The sequence below is a fragment of the Etheostoma spectabile genome, chromosome 17 (genome assembly GCF_008692095.1).
Source record: "Etheostoma spectabile isolate EspeVRDwgs_2016 chromosome 17, UIUC_Espe_1.0, whole genome shotgun sequence".
Lineage (NCBI taxonomy): Eukaryota > Metazoa > Chordata > Actinopteri > Perciformes > Percidae > Etheostoma > Etheostoma spectabile.
Window position 1 is genome coordinate 1,074,667 of NC_045749.1, and position 22,975 is coordinate 1,097,641.

The following is a 22,975-nucleotide window of genomic DNA, read 5'->3' on the forward strand; positions in this document are numbered from 1 at the left end:
GGCCCTGTTCCATTACAGCCGAGCGGGAGAAGACAGTCCTCTGCTCCGACCCGAGAATTCAGCAAGGGGGGGGGAAGTGAAATCCTTTCCATAAAGCAGGCTGGTATCGTGGCTCATTGGTCTTGTTTGATATTAAAAGCTGAAGCCAGTAGTTCTGTTTCACCCAGGCTGTGTCTACTAATTAACAAGTTTCTTCTGGGTATTCTGACACTTTCCCTGATCTGAGCAAACTCAAATTTGCACTGAAATGCTCAGCAAAACGTGAAAAGTGTCCTCTATGTGCAGCTACTGGAAAAAGTTAGGGTGTGTGTGTAGCCTGTCTGACTTTCATGCAGGAGGCTAGAGTTCCAACCTGTTCTCATTACCAGGCCGTACAATATCAACGTTATATCAACGTTTTATCAAAGCCATTGGGGCTTTGTCATCTATATAGTAACAAACCAGGTTTACAAGGGACTCCAATTCAACTAGTCAGGACCCATTGGCGTCACTTTTTAACGCTTGTTTAGTCATTACACCACTTTGTTTTGTTTCTATACTACGTTAGTTATGCAAATTAATCTGCAAAGGATTGTGTGAGCACTGGGTACAGTATTGCCTTTTGGAAGGCATAAAGGTAATCAGCCACAGGTACACAGGTGTGTGGGAAACAGGTAGGTGTGTAAATAAGCTCCTCCATTTGCAGACTGTGTGCTGTGAGAGGAAGTAGCATAAAAAGTCACAGTTGAGCAGTTGCTCTGAGCATCTACATAATTGTTTACATTTGACTTAGTTGAAAGCCCGGTACGTCTCGCACAAACACAAAAGGGTGGTTTCTGAGAAATCATGTTTTTTGCATCAGTTTCATATAGCGGAAGGATAGATAAGTTGCAAATTAAAGATGGGTTATCCAATTAAGCTCATGGCAAATATTTCCAGTGTCAAATGCATATTTGACACTTAAATGTCCAAAACACACATCACAGACAAAATGTAACAAAACAAATATTTGACTTTTTATTGATGATCTGCTATATGTTAATTGTTGTGACATTTTAATCTTCTCAGTAAAATGTTTTTCTTTACAGTGCTTCAAAGGAGGTAAATTAAAAAAAGATATGCATTTCCATCCCATGTATAAGTGTGTATGTAGGTGCTGGCCTGTGCTCTAGCATGTCCATGTTAACGTAAAGTAACGTGAGAAATGAAAGAGGAACGGAACAGTACATTGGAAGATTGTGAGAGAGGGAGCTAGAGAGGAAGAGGCAGAGAGATGGAGAGGAAGGAGCGATGCTGCACTCTGCTCAGAGATTCTCTAATGAGACAATAATTGTCTTTCTGGCAGTGGAGTCTCTCAGGGCGTCTCACATGGAGTGTATGAGTAGTTGATATCTGTCTGTGTGCCGTCAGGTACTTGTTGCCAGGCTGCTGATTGACATAGAAGCCGTTTGTGTTTTTATAGCTGATGGAGGGAGAGTATGATGATGATGATGACCTTCAATTTCAGTGCATTAACTATCAAGCTCCTCTCCCCCCTCTCCTCTCCTCTCCCCCCCTCTCCCCCCCTCTCCTCTCCCCCCCTCTCCTCTCCTCCCCTCTACTCTCCTCCCCTGGTCTGGGTTCGGGAGGCAGACACCGTCACCACATTTAAGATTAAAACTTAAAACTCTCCTCTTTGATAAAGCTTATAGTTACGGAGTGAGCAGTCGCAGCGTCTGCCTAGCCCGGCCCACCTGCTTCGTGTCATAGTCGTCAGATTCATTTACCATATAATTAATAACATAATCATAGTAGAGGGAGGCAGGGCAGTGCAGCCCGATCCGGTTGGGGAGAGTTCTAGCCCGACAAGGCTCCTCTCCTTAACCTGTCTCTCTTAATTATGCTGTTAAAGTTTTAGACTGCCGAGGGACTTCCTTTGACGCACTGATCTTTCTCTCCTCTCTCTTTCCATCTGTGTGCTGACCTTCTCGTGCTAAACACGCAGGTGTGATTGGTCTCATTAATTCCTTCCCCCGTGTTGATGCTGCCTAACTCTTTAGATGGCTGCCCATTCTGCATGCACGCACATCGTGGACCAAACCTCTCTTTTGTCTGCGATTGCCCACTGACTGTGTGTCACATCACGGAGACAAAATAAAAACACACAGATGATGGGCCAAATGCCCTGGGGACAAAGCTTTGGTTCAGATGTTAAACTTTTAATAAGTACCAGGCCTCATAGTCTATACACCTGTGCATCTAGCTGCTGTGTGTGCGTTTAAGTTTGAGAAGGTAAGCCTGCGTTTGCTTCGGACTGCAAAGTGATTTTAGTCGCACAAGCTCCGCCTCAGTCGAGTAGAGAAATGCAAATCTCTTTTCACCTCCCGCCGACGGCCTCAGGAGGAAGCCTCGGGAATGCAGACGGTGGACGGAGTGCTACAACAGGAAGAAATTATAGCTCATCCAGCGGCTCTGTGACCCGGTCCCGCAGCACTGAATACAACGTTTAGTCTAACACACTCAGAATGGAAATGGAGTGAAGTGAAAATCATTACAATGAATTCTAGTTCCTAATAAACACTAATTGATTTTTAATATCCAAACGCGCACGCGCTCACGCACGCACGCACGCACGCTGACCTATTTATAAACAAAAACTCAGCTTTTTCCAGACTTTTAACCAAATGCTTTATCGGCAGGTGATGTTGTCTGGGTCGTCATGGAGACGTCATCATGCGTAAGCATGCAACTTAGGTCATATCTGATGAAGAATTTAATATGTTTAAAGCTGAAAGTGCCACTTAATGGTTGTATTTCAATGTTCTGTCTTTAATTACATTATAAATGGATTTACAAAAAGACTTGTAACTTTTGTGTCTTTCTATTATGTTTCATTGTAAAAATCCATCTTAATTTATCCCTCCCTCTGCAAAGTCATTATTTTGAAAGGTTAACGTTGAGATGTGATCAGGGTTCGTACACATTTTTAACACATTTCCATGACATTTCCATGCCTTTGAGGTACATTTTCATGACCACACATTCTCTAAAACATCTGTGTATACATGCAAAATAAGAATAAAATAGACATCCATAACCCTTGTATTGTCTTCACCTTCAGGACCTTCTCGTATCCCTCAGGTCAAATTAACCTGTGACTTATTTGGGGTTTTCTGAAATATAATATTACTTCATAATCTATTAACAAATATTGTCTTTATCTCAATTTCTAACACTTGAGATAACATACATGTTTAGGGAATGCATCAATCTCTACTAGCACACAATAAAAAATGGAAGTGGGGTTCATTTTTTGTCATGAGGTTATAATTCATGTTAAAAATTCACGTGTGATCATTCTTATCTTGGAAAAACATAAGTGGTCATATCCAGAATAATTTTCTGACTTGAGTCAAGAATACATGTTCATCACCGAAAATAAGGAAAGGCCATTGATTTTCAGGTAGAAAAAAATGTAACTTGTACCATTTTTCTTCTTGTAAAAATTTGAAATGGGTCAAAAATGGGAGAACTCTATTATCTAGTCCTAATTGACAAACTACTGGGAGGCAACAATATTTGAAAAATAAACAAGTTAATAGTTGTGTCCAGTAACAGATATTAACTTTAAAAGGCAGCAGTATCATCGAGAAACGTTATATTTTTTGCAACAAAAGATTTTGTCACTACGATTTTAAACCAACTATGCACACGTGTATCTCTGTAGGGACCCGTTAAATATACTTATAACATACTGAGTACTAATAACATAATGAGTCTGTCAGTGGCAAAAAAAATTGTCCTACATTTCTGATTTTTTGAAAAGCGCAATATGATTATGTTGTCTTGTAATTTGCTTTGTTTTTTCCCCTAACATTCTACTCAACACTGGCGGCATTTTGTAGGAATACTGAGAATTAGCCAACTTCAGTGGCCACAGTACCTCTGCAGTAAGGTAGGACCTGGTTTCTGGTCCTTTGTGTGACGGTGGGTGAGAAAGAAACCGCTGCAGCGGGTGTCACCTTGGTTATATCGGGGTGAAAAATATAGACTTTTTCTCAATTCATCTTAACCGAACTACACTCTATTATACAGGAATTTGTAAAGAAAAAATGGTAACACTTTACTTGAATGTATCTACATATGAGTGACATGACACTGTCATGACACAGTCATGACACATGAACCATAACCATAACCCTAACTTCTCATGACAAAACCAAAAAGAAGCGTTATGTCATAAACGTTTATGACTTGTTTATAATGTTTATGCCACGGTAATGACAGTGTACAGTATGTCATGAACAGGATGTCTAATGTAGATACCTTCAAGTAGATGTGTACAAGTGTAACTGAAAAATGTTATGGCTTTTCCAAAACTTTCTGTATTTATTTTTCCAAAACTTCTCCAGGCCTGGAAGTTGCTATTTTCAAATTTCAGGCTTTATTATGAGCGTATGGACGTGATTCGTCTAAACTCCTCGCTCCTCGCACCAGGAAAACAATTTACACCCAGACTTACACCCAGACTTCTCTGTGTTATGCAAACTGCTCTCTCCGCGGACCTAGCTCATTATTGTTTTGTGTGTGTATACAGTCTGTCATTTAATTCCCACAAGCAATTTGGCTTCCACTTGTTCTAAAGCAACAACTGATATTCAGCCTGATATGCGTTCAGGTATCTGAAATGAAGTTTGGTGCAGTTGAGACTCAGTTTAATCTGCTTGCTAAACAAATCGGTGTCAGTGCAGCAGCACTAGTTCCCGTCTGGATACGTTTCCTGAATGAGCAGCTAATTGGACTGAGATTGTTCTGCACTTAAGGAATAAGCCTTATCTTCAGTGTGTTACATTAGATGTTTGTGAAACGTGCATTAAGTTTTAAACTGAAGTGACAGAGTAACTTACGGTTCAGAGGGAGCCAGTTCTGTGTAATGAGTGTAGATACGTTAAACTGTTCTGCATGAAAAGGGAATATTTACTTACTTTACACGCAAACGGTGAAGAAATACTTCTAAATTTTTGTTGATTTCAGTTTCTGCACCTGTGCTTTCTTTCTGCTCTGTGACTTTGTGGGGAAGGGAGAGAACAACATTTGAAGTTTAGAGTTTGATGCATGAGTTTGTTGGTAGAGTTTGTTGGTGCATGACCAATCAAAATACTTTCACATATCAACCAAACCCTATTTTCTCTTTCTGTAAAATACCCATCTTTAAATGATTCATACCGCATTTACAGACATTCTTCCAAACCAGTGCACTGTTTACTTTTGCACACAGTCTACCATAGTACCTTACCTTATCATGGTCATTGCATTTCTGTGAGTGATTTTTATTCTTATGTACGTGTGATATATGTGTATTGTGTTGCTACTGGATGCCTAAAATTTCCTTTGGGATGAATAAAGTATCCATCCATCCATCCATCCATCCACCCATCTATGCATCTTAGAAACTGTTGCGCCCAGCATATCAAGCAAGCAGGTCTTGGACTTAAACTAGATCAGAACTAGTCTGACTCAACAGATGTACATTGCTATGATAAGGACTAACATCCGGTGCGGCTGTCACGTGCCAGATGTCCCATCCTATCAGAGGTAAGCCCCACCCAGGACGGTTGTAATTGGTTTAAAGAAATCAAACAGGCCAGAGAGTTTTTCCCCTATCGCAGAATAGATAGGCAGTGCAACCAGACCATCCTCCATCGCTGACACAGCACTGTGAAGACAGATCTGGCGATGTGAGACTATACTAGAACAAGCAGCACTAACGTAATTATAGCTATAGCGCAAAGTTTTTGTCGCCCCCTATGAGGAATTCTAAGTCATGGCAATAAAACGCAATTGCTACGCAGCCAAGGAAGACATGGAGGATTAAAAAAGCATGGACTCGTCAGAAGAGGTCATTATCTTCACTCCAGTTTCTGCACGCAAAAGTCGCCGGACGCCACAATCTTCTGAACATACTGAGAAATCCAGAGAGAGTTGGGTGGAGCGGATAGTCTTAATTACCTTTGTAGCATTAATAACAAAACGTTACTCACTAAAGCTTTAAGTGTATGAATTTGAGTACATTTGCAACACCAACATCAGCAACCTCAATTATTAAATCCAGATGTTCTAAAAGGTCCCACTTCCAACCTTGTGTTATTGAGAAATGCATCAAACAAAAGAAGATAACTGCTCTTCTTGTGGAATCTTCACTGTTGACATCATCTGAACAAAGTGATGACAATTTTAATCTTCAGGTTTTAGGTGATGACTGAAAAGTTCACTCATAGAACTGATGGAGGTGTTGACCTTCATCTGATGTGTTAACTGACAAGCTAGTCAAATAAACAATGGTCATATAATATATAGTTGAATACCTTAAAAAAACATATATTACCTTTGTATATACTACATTCCATCTACTGTTTTGCTGATGCGTTTGAAAGGAAAGTGTTTCTGATCTTAAATACGTAATATACAAAAAATATACGCAATTAATCAATTGCACCAAATTGAGCACCAAGACATTGGTTCTTCAATCTCTACTGTGTTAAACATCTGATTGCCAACTAAGCTGAAATCAAAGTGATGTCGATCTTTATTGAGAATGCTTTGAATTTGAAAATGAAATTTCTAGTTCAACAAATGTTTCCAGGCTTTTTAAAAGCATGCTTACGGTATTTCAATGTGTGCAGTTAGTCTACCCTCACTGGAAGATCCAGATCCAACATTTAGGAAGTAATATGTCACAGCTCTCATCCACAGTGTATATTTAAAGTTTTGCTGAAGTACCACAATGTGTGTGTGTGTGCGCGCTCTTCCAGTTTATGAAAAGCTTCTTAGTGCAGGATTAGGATCATCATTGTCCACTGGTTTATGATAGGACAAGGATTATGTTAGTACAAAGATATGTTTAGCAACACATCCCCAGAACTCCCACACCGGCCATGTATGCAGCAATGCAGCTTAGAGACTCTGGGATCCACTGCAGCGACAGCATCTATTTAAATTCAAAGCATTCTTTGACGGTTCAGCTTTGATCTGTGCAAGATGTGCTACATGCAGGCCAAAGTGTCAGCTCTGATGGAACTGCACGGTTTTGTATACGAGGCTAAGAGAGGATCCGTAGCGAGGCAGGTGCTGGTCTACTTTGTTTAGCCAACTCAAAGCACATACTCCAGGGTTAGAGGAGAACGCTGACGCCAGTCACCAGACTGGTCGGGTATTTAACCCAAACCACCATCGCTCCCTTACTCTAACCAAGTGTTTTATTAACCTAAACCCAATATGTCCTGTGCTTTGTACACCCAACGTCCATGCTGATGAAACCTTACAGTAACCAATGCATTCTCATCAACGGGTTCTTAAAAGGGGTCAACTGATTCTGCTTTTTCAGGACTGATACCAATAATTAGTAGTTAATAAAACCAATTAACATCACACATAACAGATATGCATATCGTAAAAAGGAAAATCTTCTGGTCAAAATTAACATTTAGGAACATTACAAACTCCAATACACAATATTGTTTAAGAGCTTTAAGCTAAAAACTGAAAAAGCTATTATTCAATAAAAAAAGGCACTTTAAACATAATACACAGTCATAAAAAGTAATAAAAAACAAAATAGCTTCCTGAAGTTTTAACATGCTAACAAGTGCTTACAGAGCTGTAGCGGAGCAAACATAGCAAACTTTTTAATGAATTAACTTTATTGATTAGCGGTCCAATAATACAATGACGCCAATAATCTCCAAATTGCCCACTATCAGCCCCAATAATTGGCCAGGGCTGATAATTGGTTGAAATCTAGTTCTTATGATGTCCTACAAAAAGTTTGTTGTAACAATTTGTCTTATATCTTTCAAAATTACAGCTGTTCATGTGACAGTTACACTGGGTGGTCACGTGACACTTAAGTTAGGCCACAGCATGAAGCAGGCTGTTCTCATGAAACGTTCGTACATATAATATGTAATATGAATGTTCTCCGCATATTTTCTGCTGTATGTCCCACAATGCTGCTGTCTAAGAGCGCTGTGGACAGCGTAGGGAGGAGGACGGGGACACTTAAAGCCAGGCCGCAGCGTAGTTTGCGCCCCGGAAGTGTTTCAATTCAAACCGCAATCTCTTTTCTAAACTTAACTGTCGGCGCCACATAATTCTTTGGCAAATACTGGCAATAATTATTTGTTTTATTTGTTTTTGGGCTCAAAAATGATATAACAATATAAACATATTTAATAGAAGACTGGGCTACTTATAATCAACTATTTGTGCCCAAAAGGTAAAAATGCTGGTGATCACTGGTGGTTTTGATTTAAAATTCTCTTTTTGGAAAACTGACCTGATTTTAATGTGTAAGGAAATATGTAAAAGTGTCAAAATGTGATATTCAGTATACACCAATGTTGGAAAAAGTATTCAGATAGGTAAAATGATCAATACAACAGCACAGAAATACTCTGTTATAAGTAAAAGTACAAAAGTATTAGCATCTTAATATACTTACAAAGTTATCATTATGCAGAATAGCCCATTTCACAGTCATATGTACATATATATACACATATGTGCATTATAATTATTTATGTAGTGATGCGTAAATGTGTACAGCACTTTAATGTTAGCTAATTTAAATTATGTGACATACTGCTGGGTAACAATCTATAAAAATACATCATAATAAAATTGATTTACATTTGTAATAATCTAAATATGCAAATTAATTAATAATTTAAATATGGTGGAGATAAAAGTACAATATTTGCCTCCAAATGTAGTGGATTAGAAGAATAAAGTATAGTATATAATAATGGAAATACTCAGGTACATGTACCTCAAAATTGTACTCAAAGTAAAGTAAATAGAAAAGGTTTGTAGTTACATTTCACCACAGTTATTCACTGAATATACATAAACACACACATAAAGTGCTTCTAATATAAAAGGTGGGTCTGTACAGACATGCAGACACACAGCAGGTGGAGGGAAGGTCCAGGAGTCAAACCCCCGGTTCAGGTGTAACGCTATTAATAACAGCTAGACCACTCATTCCAACCTTGAGTCCACATTGGCCATCAGTCACAATGACAACCGGGAGCATATTTTGGGATAACAGCAGAAACAAAAAGAGACAGAGAAACCGAAAGAGAGATGGTTGAGGGGAATGAAAGCGGAGGGGAGGGAGGGAGATATATTATTAAAGACGGCTGGCCTACGGCGCTTCCCGGTAAAAACCCTAAACGGAACGGACAGACAAACACAACCGTATAAAACCATCTCAACCACCATATGGCTCCGGGGAGATGTCCTTGTTGTGTCCCTCACAAAAACTCCCCCCCCCCCTCCACAACCAGACCCCCTCCTGTCTCTCTCATGCCGATGCTTTTGAAGTTAGCCGGTGGCAGTGTGCTGCTGCTGAATTTCTCTCTGAACACCGGCAGCTTCAAACTAATCTGGATCTGTGATGGCGACGGCGGTCACCTGGGCCGCGCCGATAACAGAAGTGTCATTAACATTTACTGCATCTCATGTTTTCAAATTTCCCCATTCTCAATGCGAGGATAAACAGGACTAGAAAAATCCACGGAGGGTTTTCATCACTGTGTACATTAACTCTGTGTGATGTCAGATATTCTTTCTATGCAGCGCATACAGTGCATGTATACACAGAAATAGAGATGCAACTTCATTTCAATTTGGGAGTCAAATTAGGCCACAACATTTTTTTTTTTTCATGTACTACCTTATGATCAGTGAGCTGTTTGTAAAAGTACATAAAGGTCAAACATTACTGTGACATATCAATACTGAACATGCTGTTATGTTTTCCAGAATGTTGATTGTCTTCAAAAGGTGCTTATCATTTGAGATGGAGACAGAATAAATTACCCACTGAGACACCTGAGCCCAGGTTCAACCCAACAGCGAAGTTCAGTCCAACACCAGTCTCGCATCGCCAGCTCTATTCCCACAGCTCTCTGAAGTAAGGTCTGGCTACACCACACATACATTCTGGGTTGTTTGCATTTCTTTAAACCAATCATAATCATCTTGGGCGGCGCTAAGCTCGGACGCAGCGATGGTGTCTCTGCCAAATAGTCTCGGGAGGGAACTTGCTTTGGTGGAACAATAGCCTGCAAGTGTAAACGCCACATACAATATTCTCTCTGTCCCAAAACGTCCCAGTTAGAGAGTTAATGCTCTTAACATGTTCTTTGTAAATCTTTACAATCATTCTCCAGAAGAACCAAGCAGGTGATACTTGTTGCACAATCCAAATTTCATTATTTATCTTTAGCTTGCTAGCTCCAAATTAGATTCTGAGGCGAACAAGTTTAAGAAAGCAATTCACCGAGAGCAACATGTCATGCATCCTATGTCACAATTATCCAGGAAATGTCAGTTTATCCAGACTAGTTCAACACTGACAAGGTCAACAGTTAATATTCCAGTAATCACACATTTTTATCTATTCTAAATGTCCCTTAATTTTTTTATGGCCAATATTTTTTTCTCAGTTTAATGCTCTTTTCAACATGGAAAAGTGGATCGGTTTGCTTTGTGCAAAAAGATCGTTAATCTCGCGATAAAAGAATTAACGCCGTTAAGATGGGTTTGCACTGTTAATAACGCTTTTGACTTATCCTTCTATTTTATATAGTCTTCTTTCAATAGGTTTTAGCCGATCCATCAAGTCACATATTGACTAAATATTAAGCCGCAACGGGTAATGTAGCTCTCACCAAGCATTAGTTACACAACCACCATTCCCAGACAGAAACATTTGGTCACAGAGGCAGCATGGTGGCTTGTTGTGGTGTGTGTGTGTGTGTGTGCATGTGTGTGTTCCCATCTCGTCTCTGTGATTTGTTTACACAGCAGCCGTCCACAGACACCCAGCCATGCTCGGCCACATTAACCCTTTTCTACTAATCTGTCACCTTGATTAAAGCCAGCCAAATAAGCGACACACAAACACATCTGTAGAACACACACACACACACACACTTTGGCATTCACTGGTCCAGACACCCTAATCTCTCCAACGCCAGATTAAAGTGTGCGGTAGTGGTAGCCAAGAACTGAGCAATCACAGCCCAACACATCTGTAGAACTCAGAGCAGCCTCACAGTAAAAGTTAAAAAAAAGGCTTTTTTGTAAAACAAAATATATAAAGCTAGGGATGCAGAGGAATCACACTGTATGCTTCCTCGTTTTTTTTAAATGGTTGTTTGCTTTCTGTATCTATGGACAATATTGCCTACTTACTGTCTTAATAAATGGCTTTGGGTTTGACACAATCTTTCATTAAAATTAAGTTAAGCACCTTTACTCATCATCTAGCAGTTGAAATTAGACTGTAAAAGACCTCAGGAAGCCATTTACAGCAGTGTAATTAGCTCCACAAGCCATCTTATTGGATGTCGTGCAGCGCTGGCAAGTCCTAAACAAACAAAACAGCCCTAAAACTTAAATTTTAATCAAGCTCTCTTCATTATGCTGCAAATTCTTGCCCCCCTGTAATGCAGACTGGAGTATCTCCGAGTGCAATTCCGTAATGAGTGTATGGGAAATTTGACAATATGTTAATTGCCTCATGCAAGAGGAGCACAAACATCTAATTCAAAAAATGAATGTGGGGGGGTGAGCTGCCGTAATAACGGTGAAGAGAGGTCAGGAGTTGTTTCAGCTAACAGCAATCTTCATCGTAATCAGTGAGATCGAATCAGAGGGAGGCCAGTCTGAGTCTTCAGGAGGGCGAGGTTACAGTCGGCTGGGGTTGTACAACGAGCTGAGAAGTCTTTAGGACAACTTATTGTAAGGTTGGGCAATATGTTGATATCATATTGAAATTAGTCTATACCAACGACGTTTCATTTCCAGGATTGTTAAGGTGCCGCCGGAAGTCCCTCATTTTGTCCGGATGTCCGTGATCTTCCGCTTTCTCTGTGTTGGCGTTCCAAACTCTGGTGGATTTCTGCAGGGTAAATCCAGAGAGCTAGCTAGACTATCTGTCCAATCTGAGGACTATGGTACCTGGTCCTCAGATCTCTGCAGGGTAAATCCAGAGCTAGCTAGCATCGTCCAATCTGAGGACTATGGTTACTGGTCCTCAGATCTCTGCAGGGTAAATCCAGAGAATAGCTAGACTATCTGTCCAATCTGAGGACTATGGTTACCTGGTCCTCAGATCTTCGCAGGGTAAATCCAGACAGCTAGCTAGACTATCTGTCAATGAGGACTATGGTTACCTGGTCCTCAGATCTCTGCAGGGTAAATCCAGACAGTAGCTAGACTATCTGTCCAATCTGGGACTATGGTTACCTGGTCCTCAGATCTCGCAGGGTAAATCCAGACAGCTAGCTAGACTATCTGTCCAATCTAAGGACTATGGTTACCTGGTCCTCAGATCTCTGCAGGGTAAATCCAGACGCTAGCTAGACTATCTGTCCAATCTGAGGACTCTGGTTACCGGTCCTCAGATCTCTGCAGGGTAAATCCAGACTGTTGCTTGCTCTGGAGGAAACTACTGGAACTGTTGGGTCCTGTGGATTCTGGAGTGTGGTCTAGACCTGCTCTATCTGTAAAGGTCTTGAGATAACTCTTGTTGTGATTTGATACTATAAATAAAATTTAATTGAATTGAACTATCTGTCCAATCTGAGTTTTCTGGTAACAACTAAAACTACTTTTCAACGCACACATGTTCCACAAAACGCTTATTTATTTTTCTGTAGAGGCAGCCTTGCTCTGTCCAGTGCCTAGCAACACCCACGATGATTGTGATTGGTTTAAAGTAATGCCAATAAAACAGAGCACGCTTTTCTCCCATCCCAGAATGCTGTGTGGACTAGCCAGACCCTCTTCTGCAGCGCTGTGGAGGAAGGTCTGGCAATGCGAGACTATATCAATATATTAGACCAGATGTCGTCTTAAATTTAGATGTCGTAATGAGACAGTGTTGTTGTTTCCTGGTTTTAAAAGCTGCATTAGATATGCACATAATTTTCTGAACACACCAGACTGTTCTAGCTGTTTGATTTGATTTATTGGGACCTCTACTAGCTGGGGCCACAGACACAGCTATTCTGCCTGGAGTCCACCCAGAACTTGTGCAGTTATACATTGCCTTGCATTATTACATTAAAAACAACCACCAAAAACAACAACATTCCATGCATCACTGAAAGACAAACGACCAAAATAATAACACACTGCAACACAGGACCTAGTTTAAATTATTCACAGAATGTAGAGATGAGATGTTATTTGCCCTTACCCACTTAGTCATTAAATCCACGATATTGATGATTATTCATCAAAAATCTTATTGTGTAAATACACCATGAGCACTTATAATCAACCCTACAATATCGCCGCAATATTGACATCAAGGTATTTGCTCGAAAATATCGATGAGTGGCAACATCTGTCTGTGATATTGTGAATATGAAAAACGCTCCAGCTAGCAGATAAATGACCAAACTGAGAGGAACAAGGTTTTATAGAGAGACAGATGGACGGGGAGAGCACAGAGGTGTTAGTGTTTATCATTAATTAATAACAAGAACTTGGGAGCAATTTCCAAAATCCATCATATTTTGTCTTTTTAATTCAAAGTCATTTTGGAGAAGCAGGCAGGAGTACCGAGGCGGAAGCTGAACAATGTACTGCTGTGGATGCGGCATAACCTAAACACACTTTAGACACAAACATTTCTGTTTCAGTGTACACTATACGTACATGTTCACCTCTTTAAAAACTGTAATTGTACCTCACAGAACACAGGAGTTGCCGGTCTAGCGCTGCCTTCAGTGGTTAGTTTTGTTATCACTTTTAAAACCGCAAAGTCACACACACTAACACAGACAGATCAAGGCAGCAGTAGACCAGCAACTCCTGTGTTCTGCGAGGTCAATTTATTAAAGTACCCATATTATGAAAAAAACACTTTGGGGTGTTATTTTGTGTCTCTTGTGCTTCCACACGCATACTTGGGAAAAAAAAAAACATCCATGCTGTTTTGAGTGAGATACAGGTTTCTGGATGTCCTCTGCCTTCAGTCTCCGGGGGATCTACATGGATTTCTATGTAACTAGCCGAGACAAGGTGGCTAACCATAGCATTCTAGCATGCTAGCTTGTTCTCAATGACAAAACACTGCTACAACACACACTAGTTGACCATAATCTCCAAAGGAACTACTTCCTGTCCCTGTTCTGCAGGTATTCCACAGGTGGCCGTCATCTAGAAGAAGTCTCCCAGCTGATCCTGCCTTGGACTGACCAAAGCTGGAGAAAGAGTTATCTAGCTGATGGGATCTTACCGAGATACTGAGCACGTGAAACTCCCAACAAAGATAGCTAGTACTGACTATGGCTTTCCGCTAGTCTAAGTTTTTGATACTAGGCTTTTATCCTGCATTTTGAATTCAGTGGAAGGGTACTGTACGGTGGCCTATTAGGTCAAAACATATATGACAGCCATGCACAAACATCAAGGATTTTAATTAGTTATTTGACATGACAGATTTAATAGGGGAGAAAAGAAGGATCAAACATGTATCTTAGAAGTCAACCTCCATCTTGTTCTTCTGGTTGGCTGCGCTTCCATGTTTTTTGACTTATATATACAGTATGGCCAAAAGGCGATAAAAGCTGTGATAGCACCCCACAACACACACACATACACACACACAAACAAACAGTCTTCAGAGGGGCAACCCTCTTACAGAAAAACCAGAGACATCTCGCGCAGCCTGTCTCTGCGCATCAGAATTAGAATTTCAAAGTAGCTTTTGATTGTTTGATCTCATATCCAAAAATGATTGTTGGTTATAAAAAGTATGAGGGGAAAAAAAAGCAATTAACATAAAGACGTTGTTCTATTAATACCCAGTTTTCTCTGTAGTCCTGTGCCTGGTTGTGATCCATAATTAACAATGAGCAGATCCCATTTTCACCTTCTGCTGTGGTTGTCCCACTAGACCAGCTCTCTGGAGTCAGAGACGAGCGAGAGAAGACATGATACTTCACACTGCAGAAAAACTAGAAAGAGCCACTCAGTTTATAATATTACAACCTGACAGAACGATTATTGACACTTACATATTTTAGAACTATGATGTGTCAGCACAAATATTCTTTTTTATTTTTAGTTAAGGGCAGCTGATACCGTTGAACGTGTGGATTCAGCTGTTCTGCAGCTCTGCCTGCTCAGTCTAAATGTCACAGAGCCTTTGTAATAACTCTTGTGTTATCCTCCTGGGTTAGAATTTGAAGTTAGAATTTTCAGACTTGTTTTTTGTTTTTGTTTTCACTAACACCACCTTACTACCACTAGTTTTACAGTACTTTTTGGAATTCATGGTCAATAACCCTCATTTATATAGAATTAAACCTAATATTTCCCCCAGCCTGTCTATGGTCCCCCAGTGGCTAGAAATGGCGATAGGTGTAAATCGAGCCCTGGGTATCCTGCTCTGCCTTTGAGGAAATAAAAGCTCAGATGAGCCGATCTGGAATCTTGCCCCTTATAATGTCATTTATCTCTGCATGTGTCTCTGACTCTCTCACTCTCACTGTAGATCTTCTATGATAACTGATAAATGGGTAAATAGACATCTGAAGAGATGAGCTGCACTTGCTTTATCTTCTGAAGTAAAACAACCACCAATAGAAACTATTTTGATATACTTTTCAAGTATTGATTTGTTTGTCCCTCAAACAACTAAAACAACAGTTTGTCACTTTCTTCGGCCACAGCCATGGTCTAAAACTAGAGTTTTAAAGTTAGAAAGAAACTCATTGATTTCATGGCTAAAGGGAGGACACTTAACAGAAAAATCTAAACCTGTGTTGTTGTAAGTCAGTAGTGGCCTCTGTTTTAATGTGGATTTTCCTCCATGTTTCTGAGACTAGCGGTCTGTCTTTTAGTTTCCGGTCTGTCCATTTGTCTATCTTCATCTATAAACAGTTCCTAAAATGATACTCGCACAGTAAACAGCCCTATAGGTCGATCGTGCAATCAGCTTATAACGACCCATATTTACGCTTGTTGTCCAGGGGCCGTAGCAATTATGTTATCATAGGAGCAAACAAGGAAGTAAGGTGAAGAAGTATAAGAGCGCCAAACAAAGAACTTTCACAGGTACAGATGATAAACACGAGGACATTTTGAACCATTTCTACCTAAAAAGAAAAAAAAAGAGAAAACATCAGTCTGTCTCTCCTCTTCCTCTCCTCCTCCTCGTTTCTAATTCCAACATTTGTATCATCTTGTTCCACAGCCAGTTGAAAAAAACTAGTTCTAATTCCCATGCAGCCAGGAGAAAAGCTTGTGTGAATATAAAGATCAATTTAAAGACACATCATCTGACATTTGGGTCATGTGTCTGCTTTTTGCCCGCAACAGGAAGCGCTCCTGTTATAGCGAAAGGGCTTCTCTGCTGACGCCTGGCTCATTAACATAGTTTGCATTGTGGCTGACTTGCTTACAGCAGTTGGTTTCCGTGATGACATTTCAAGACGTTTCCTGTAATGTAACAACAGTGGTGAAGAAAATGAACTAAATGCCTTTTTGAAATGTCACGGTTTGCCCTCTAAGGTTGGATGAATACCATTAGTCAGTAAAATCTGTGAAACATTTTCTCTTTTTCGCTTTAATCAGCTACTGTTTGAGCTCCCCTAAAGTGAGAGATCGCACTTCGGGGGCATTCAATTTGCTTCCTTTGTGCCATTCCAGATAAATTAATTGATTGTCCAAAAAGTAACAAAGGACATTATCTGTAGATGTAGATGGGAAGGAAGTGAAGTTCAATTGAAAGTTCCTACAGTGATGATTTCTCCCTTGAAGGCAGAGGTTTCCATTTATTAGATCCTCTGTTATCTAAAGCAAGAGATGGTAAAAGTAAAAATAAAATAAAAAGCCCTTAGAGAGGGAGAGCCGGGCGGAGAGAAATGGCAGGGAATCTGGGTAAATAAACCAACAGCGCAGTAAATGCAGCATTGCGGTTCTGCTGTGATATGAAACCGACTCTCATAAATAATGTAGCTGAGTGTCGGCCGGCTTGCCAGGAGCCGGTACACTGCTCCTCACACTGGGGAAACAAGGCTAAACAAACACTGCAAGTCAGGTCATGGTTGGCTAAACACACATCACAGTACAGGTATCAATCACTGCACTGGAAACACAACATACACACCTGCGTGCACCAATACAAACAACAAAAGAGTCCCTTTTATTCTCACATGTCTGACCTTTATACCAGGCTCATTATTTGTTATATTTTTGTGCCTGGGAAAACCCTGACGAACTTCCGGCAAATTTGAGATTTGCTCTGCAAACCCGTCTGGCCATGAGCTCGTTCAAGCCCATTCCCAATTTTTCCAAATCGAGGCACCAATCACAACCGTTGAGGCGGGCTTTACACGATGGCGACAGAGCAGCGAATTACGGTGAATGGGCTCTGCAACATGCTCGCTAATTGAGATGTTTTTCCGTCGCTCTGCATATGTCCTCTCCTTCATCGCTCTGATTGGTTGAAGAACTATCCAATTGCGCCCAGATTGCCAATTAACTTGTCAAGCTGACAAACAAAAACACACGTGGAGATGTATTTCTGTAAGTCCAACATTCACTCTGCTTATAGCTTTGTTTTGGTCTCTGACTGCTCAAGAAAATATCTGCCTATCAAGCGTCTGACTGCTGTTATATTCACCATCTATTTGCAGGTAGTGTGCAGTGGGTATTTACTTCACTGAACTTTCACTGGAAACAGCTGCCTGATGAGAGTCCTGAGATTGAAACACAACAGTGAAACTGTGAGCTGTAAAAACAAAACAATGGGCCAAAAGATGCTGACATGGTGCTGAAGGGACTGAAAGGTGCTGAAAGGATTCCAGCTAATTCTTTTTGGGTTGGTCAATTTTTCACGTTACACAGTCCTTTGCTCCCTTGTCAATATAGAAATATTGATTAAAGCAGCTTTACATACCATGTTTTGGTAGGTGTAGATTTTACGTCAGTAAGATTTTCATCCGAATCCCAAAACTCGCAGTTTAAAAAGTAAGATAAAGTGTTTTGATTGATGAAGAAAAACATATACCAATCAAAAAATCAAATCTGTTATAGAAAATGCTGGTTTGCAAGTGAATTTGTGGAATTTGTAGCTAAAGACAAATGCACAAAATGTAAATACTAAAATAATTGCGCGTTACTCAACACTACTCCTATTTCCCTGATTTCTTTAATTTCTTATGCATGCCAGCCAGTGAGGACAACAACCGCAGTGACAAAAAGTGATGTCAACTCATCTCACTGACTGCAGAAAATTGAAGTAGATGACACATCCTCCTTATTAAAGCTGATTCTCTTTGAAACATTATGAAATTAACATACCATGTCGGTAACATCTAAATACTGGAACTTAATTTGCACATAAAAGCAGCAACGTTTTCTGCATAATGGCAGAACAGCAGCAGTGGCAGAAGGACGACCAGCAACCAACAAGTGTATTTAAGCACAATATTTCCCCGTGGAGTGTGTGTGGATTACACCAATAAAAACAGACTACTATCATCGCTGCTCACAAGCAACACTGATTCCTCCCCGATGACTCAAACACAAAACACAGAAAGGAATGCATAAGAACAAGAGAGAAAGCGACCGGGGGGTATTACTGAGAAGAGAAAAGACACGAAACAAGTCAAAGTGGAGCTGTCACGGGCGTGTGTGTATGTGTGTGTGTGCGTTTGTGTGTGTGTGTGTGTGTGCGTGCTTGTGGTCAGGAGTAAATATGAAATGATGCCGCATCTGTTGAGGCTTTAAGTGATGTATCACTCCATTCCACTTCGTTTAGTATCACTTCGTCTGAGTTAATTGGTTCATGAGGAGCACTAATTAAGGGGGATGGCCTTGTTTATCGTCACGGCGACGCTCGTTAAGCGGAGAGATCTTTTTCTTCCTCCAGGACCGGTGACATTAACCCACCCTTCATAACTGTGGGTGAGGGGGATGCGTCAGTGTGTCTCTCCTTTCATCTTCGACGTGGCCGCTGCCTCTAACAGCTCGTGTGTGGCAGAGTGAAGCATGTGCACACAGCTTGACACCACTATGACACGCCGATACACTGGGGGGGACATAAACAAGCAAATGCGAGATGATAATGCGTCCTACCTCTCTACGTCGTGACGCCCAGCAGGTCTGTTTGACTTTCCAAACCACAGCCGCGACCAGTAACAGGGACAGGAAACAGCTGGAGAGAGGACAGAGACACAGGGTTAGTCAATCAAATAAATCTAAAACTAAGGAATTCATAGTGTTGCATGAAAGTATGCAAAATAAGATGGTGCATCTACCCAAAGTGGATTCCTCTGTTTCTAATCTGGGCTCACGTCCATTTTTCTGATTTCATTACATCCTCAGAAGCAGTCCTTTAATATTGGGAATCAGCCACTTAACACCTAAATGTTGATTAAATATGTATCTGACACATTGAAATAATACGCTATTGCCACTATCCAATATCTGCCACCCCTTCTTTTTCATGAGCTATTGGGTCCAAAGAGCTTAAGGAATGTCCTGGTTCAAAACTGTTAAAGCTATAGTACGTAGTTTCTGTGTCCCCCATGAGGTTCCACATGATACAAGCCTTCTGTGATCACGCTTCACCCCCACACCTCCGCCACACAGTTGCTAGTAGCCAAGGAGGACACGGGGTATTAAAAAAACATGAACTTTTAAAAGAGATCATTATCTTCACTTAATGTCTGTGCGCATAAGTCTTCGCACGGCAAAATCTTCTGAACATAAATGTTGTTATATAGCGCTTTTCTAGTCTTAGCGACTACTCCAAGCATTTGGAGTAGTCGCTAAGACACACACACACACACACACACACACACACACACACACACGTGGCCGAGGTGCCACATGCTCATTAGATGAACACTCATACACATTTACACTCCAATGGCGCAGCATCGGGTTCGGTGTCAGGGTTCGGTGTCTTGCCCAAGGATAATTCGACATGGGACTGCAGGGCCAGGGATTGAACTACCAACCCTCCGATTGGCCAGGGACCGCTGTACCACTGAGCCACAGCCGCCCCGGCATGGCCGTACTGAGAAATCCAGAGAGAGTTGTGTGGAGTTGATGGTCTTAGTTATCAACTCATTTGGCAAAAGTTACACACTGATGCCTTAACCCTTGTGTTGTCCTGCCGGGTCAAAAAGACTTCAGACTTTTTTTTTAGTTTTTACTATCATCACCTTACTACCACTAGTTGTACAGTACTTTTCAATATTCATATAATAATAACCCTCATTTATATGGAATTACACCTAATATTTGAGTTAAAAAGCAGAAATTATGAATTATTTAGACTAATAGTTAAGATCAGAGGAACGTACAGATGACTTTTGTCAGAAATGAAAGTGATCAACTGTATTTAAAAAGAGCGTTGTATAGAATCCAATCCATTTTTGTGGTCATTTGGGTAAAAGGAAACCCATATTTCAGATATAGACATTTCTTAAAGGGGTCGAATTTCACCCGAGGACAACAGGTCTGAGTGTGGGACACACTGTAAAATAATACACACACCTCCATATGACAAAAATGCAACTACTTGTGTTATCAGCCACATTTGCAAACATTCATTTGATAAATCTAAGGGGTCAAGATACTGTATGAAAGAAAATATCCAAAAACATATTTCTGCTCCAAAAAAATGATCTTTGATGTGTTGGATTCCTCTGTTTTCTTGTAAAATACTTGACAATTTTACTCCTTTTCTTTTCTAGTGCTATCATATGCAACCAAAGTCCGAGAATTATTATTAAAGACCAAAAATTGCTTTTGCTCCCTACTTCTAGAAACATTCAACCTTTCAATGAGGCACAAGTCACTGAGGTTAGCAGCCACTGCTTCAGACTCCACTGTACTGCTACAATGTAATACTTACAACCAACAGAGAGTACTGTTGACAAGAAATAAAGAGATTGGAAGAAAAATAATAATCAAAGAAAAAACATGAATGTCAATAAGATGTTTGAATGTTTATAGAGTCCTTTGTAGCTGTCCTTTTGTTTCTATGTTTCTATACATTTCTAAACCATTATGTAATCATTGGGCAATTTCTTCACATTGTGTAACTCAATTCAGGGTCCAGAATGTGTAGATAATAATTTGAAAACATGTATTTAATGCTGGTAGTATTCTTTGTAGTTAAAAAAAACAAAATAAAACGCAAAAAGGAAAAAACAGAACCACATAGAGCAGCATCTTCAAACTGGTGTCCTGTCCTCGAGCTCCAGCTTCCGGAGAGCAGGGACGACAAAGGAGAGAAACATTCTCGGAAGATTTGTGGCAAGATACAAAACCACGGTGACCACAGGCAGCTGGGGATTTTAGGACAGCGAGGGGTCAACGAGCGACATGATGCTCTCTAACAAAGAACAAGGTCTCAAGTACACACACATACACACTCTCAGCCTGAGAGTTCAGTGTCTGGAGGGCAAAGTTATCCGGCCGAACACAAAGCTCCTCTCTCAACCAGAACTTCTGACAAGAACTCAAAACAAGCGCGCCCAAAGACTTAACAACAGGAAGTCCCGGAGAAACTGCTGAGGACAGTAGCTTAAAAACAATCGTCCTCTTCATCCATTTGTGTGTGTGCTTGTGTGTGTGTGTATGTCCCTGTGTCTCTATGTGAGGATGACAGCATTGTTAATGGCATTAGCGCTGTAATGAGCGTGACATTCTTGGAGGCAGGCTGCTGAAGAGGCTGCGGCCCGTTTTTTTCTGTCCACAGCCGACCTCTCAGCTGCACTCGGGCACATCACAACCTGGGAACCCCCCCCCCCCGATCAGGAGGACGACATGCTCATTGCGGTTACTAGATGAAAACCAACCGGTTTTAAGACTCAGACTTCTGACTTTTTCAGGATGATGTGAAAAGTTTTCTCTCAATAGACTTGACAAGATATGTACACTTTACAGAGATGGTTCAACCCTGTTTGATCCTTTAACACAATTTGTGGTCCTGGTACTTAAAGGAAAACTTCCGTCCTTAGACCAGAAAACACTTCTGTGTCGGTCTAGACGGCATTTACAAACAACTCATTTGGAGGACCTTTGGGGCTTTGATTGGCAGCCAAACATTATTTATGCATTTAAATGAATGCTACACATTCTTAATGTCAGTGTTTACTCGCTTCTGAAATAGTTTGCAATGTCTATTTTCTACATTTTCGAACCCTTGACCTCTGCGTCGAGGCATAAACCTCTTAGTACATGTGTGCCTGCTCTGCCACTGAGTCAAACTGGCCACACAACGTCTATTTTTGGTAAGTGCCATATATATAAATGTATACCTATAAAAAACGTCTTTGTCAAAATAGTTCAAATTGCTCGTGCTGATGTTAACAGACCTCATTTTCACGGGTTAACCAGAACAGACACCGGGTATACCAGGAACTGCCACTGCACTGCATATTCCCTGGAACAATTCAAGCTAAGACAAACACACTCAGTATCTCACTCGTAATGATTTTCCGTCTTCCAAACGCACCTTCGAAAAACCCTCCACTGGCTGGGATTCAAATCCAATCAGGCCCAAGATTCCCCATTCAGTCTGTATTACCTCAGCTCGCCATTAATGGGCCACAGGGCCCGAGCTTAGCCATCTAACCAATGGAGCGGAGTGGCTAATTGTCGCTATTACCGAGGCATTAGGGGGAAGGATAAGGGGAGAGGAGGGGAGTGTCCTGTGGGTTTGTTAACACTCCACTGAGCCTCTTGATAGGTTTAGGTTTAAGACCGTTCAGCCACAGGTAATAGCAATCGAACTGATTAAACAGCCAGGGATTGTGGGTAAGAATGTGTCTGGGTCCCTGTGAGAGCGTGTACTTGGTCGTGTTCCTGCTCTTTTAGGTGGTGTGGCTTGGTTTAAACAAGCAACAACAAGCACTCGAAAGCTTCTCTCACACACACACACACACACACACACACACACACACAC

At 40.8% G+C, this 22,975-nt stretch overlaps 1 protein-coding gene and 1 long non-coding RNA gene across 2 annotated transcripts in view; both read right to left on the reverse strand.

Annotated features, from left to right (window-relative positions):
- The window catches only part of LOC116705769 (uncharacterized), a 20,086-nt gene extending 7,520 nt beyond the window's left edge, over positions 1–12,566 (reverse strand). Inside the window, exons 1-2 of the long non-coding RNA XR_004336029.1 lie at positions 12,555–12,566; positions 6,493–6,504 (exon numbers count right to left, since the gene is read on the reverse strand). This is a non-coding gene — a long non-coding RNA (uncharacterized LOC116705769). The remainder of the gene's footprint in view (positions 1–6,492; positions 6,505–12,554) is intronic.
- atrnl1a (attractin-like 1a) overlaps positions 1–22,975 on the reverse strand; it is a 287,103-nt gene that overhangs the window by 86,329 nt on the left and 177,799 nt on the right. Inside the window, 1 exon segment of the mRNA XM_032542162.1 lies at positions 19,129–19,207. Coding sequence (XP_032398053.1) covers positions 19,129–19,207 — 79 coding nt within the window.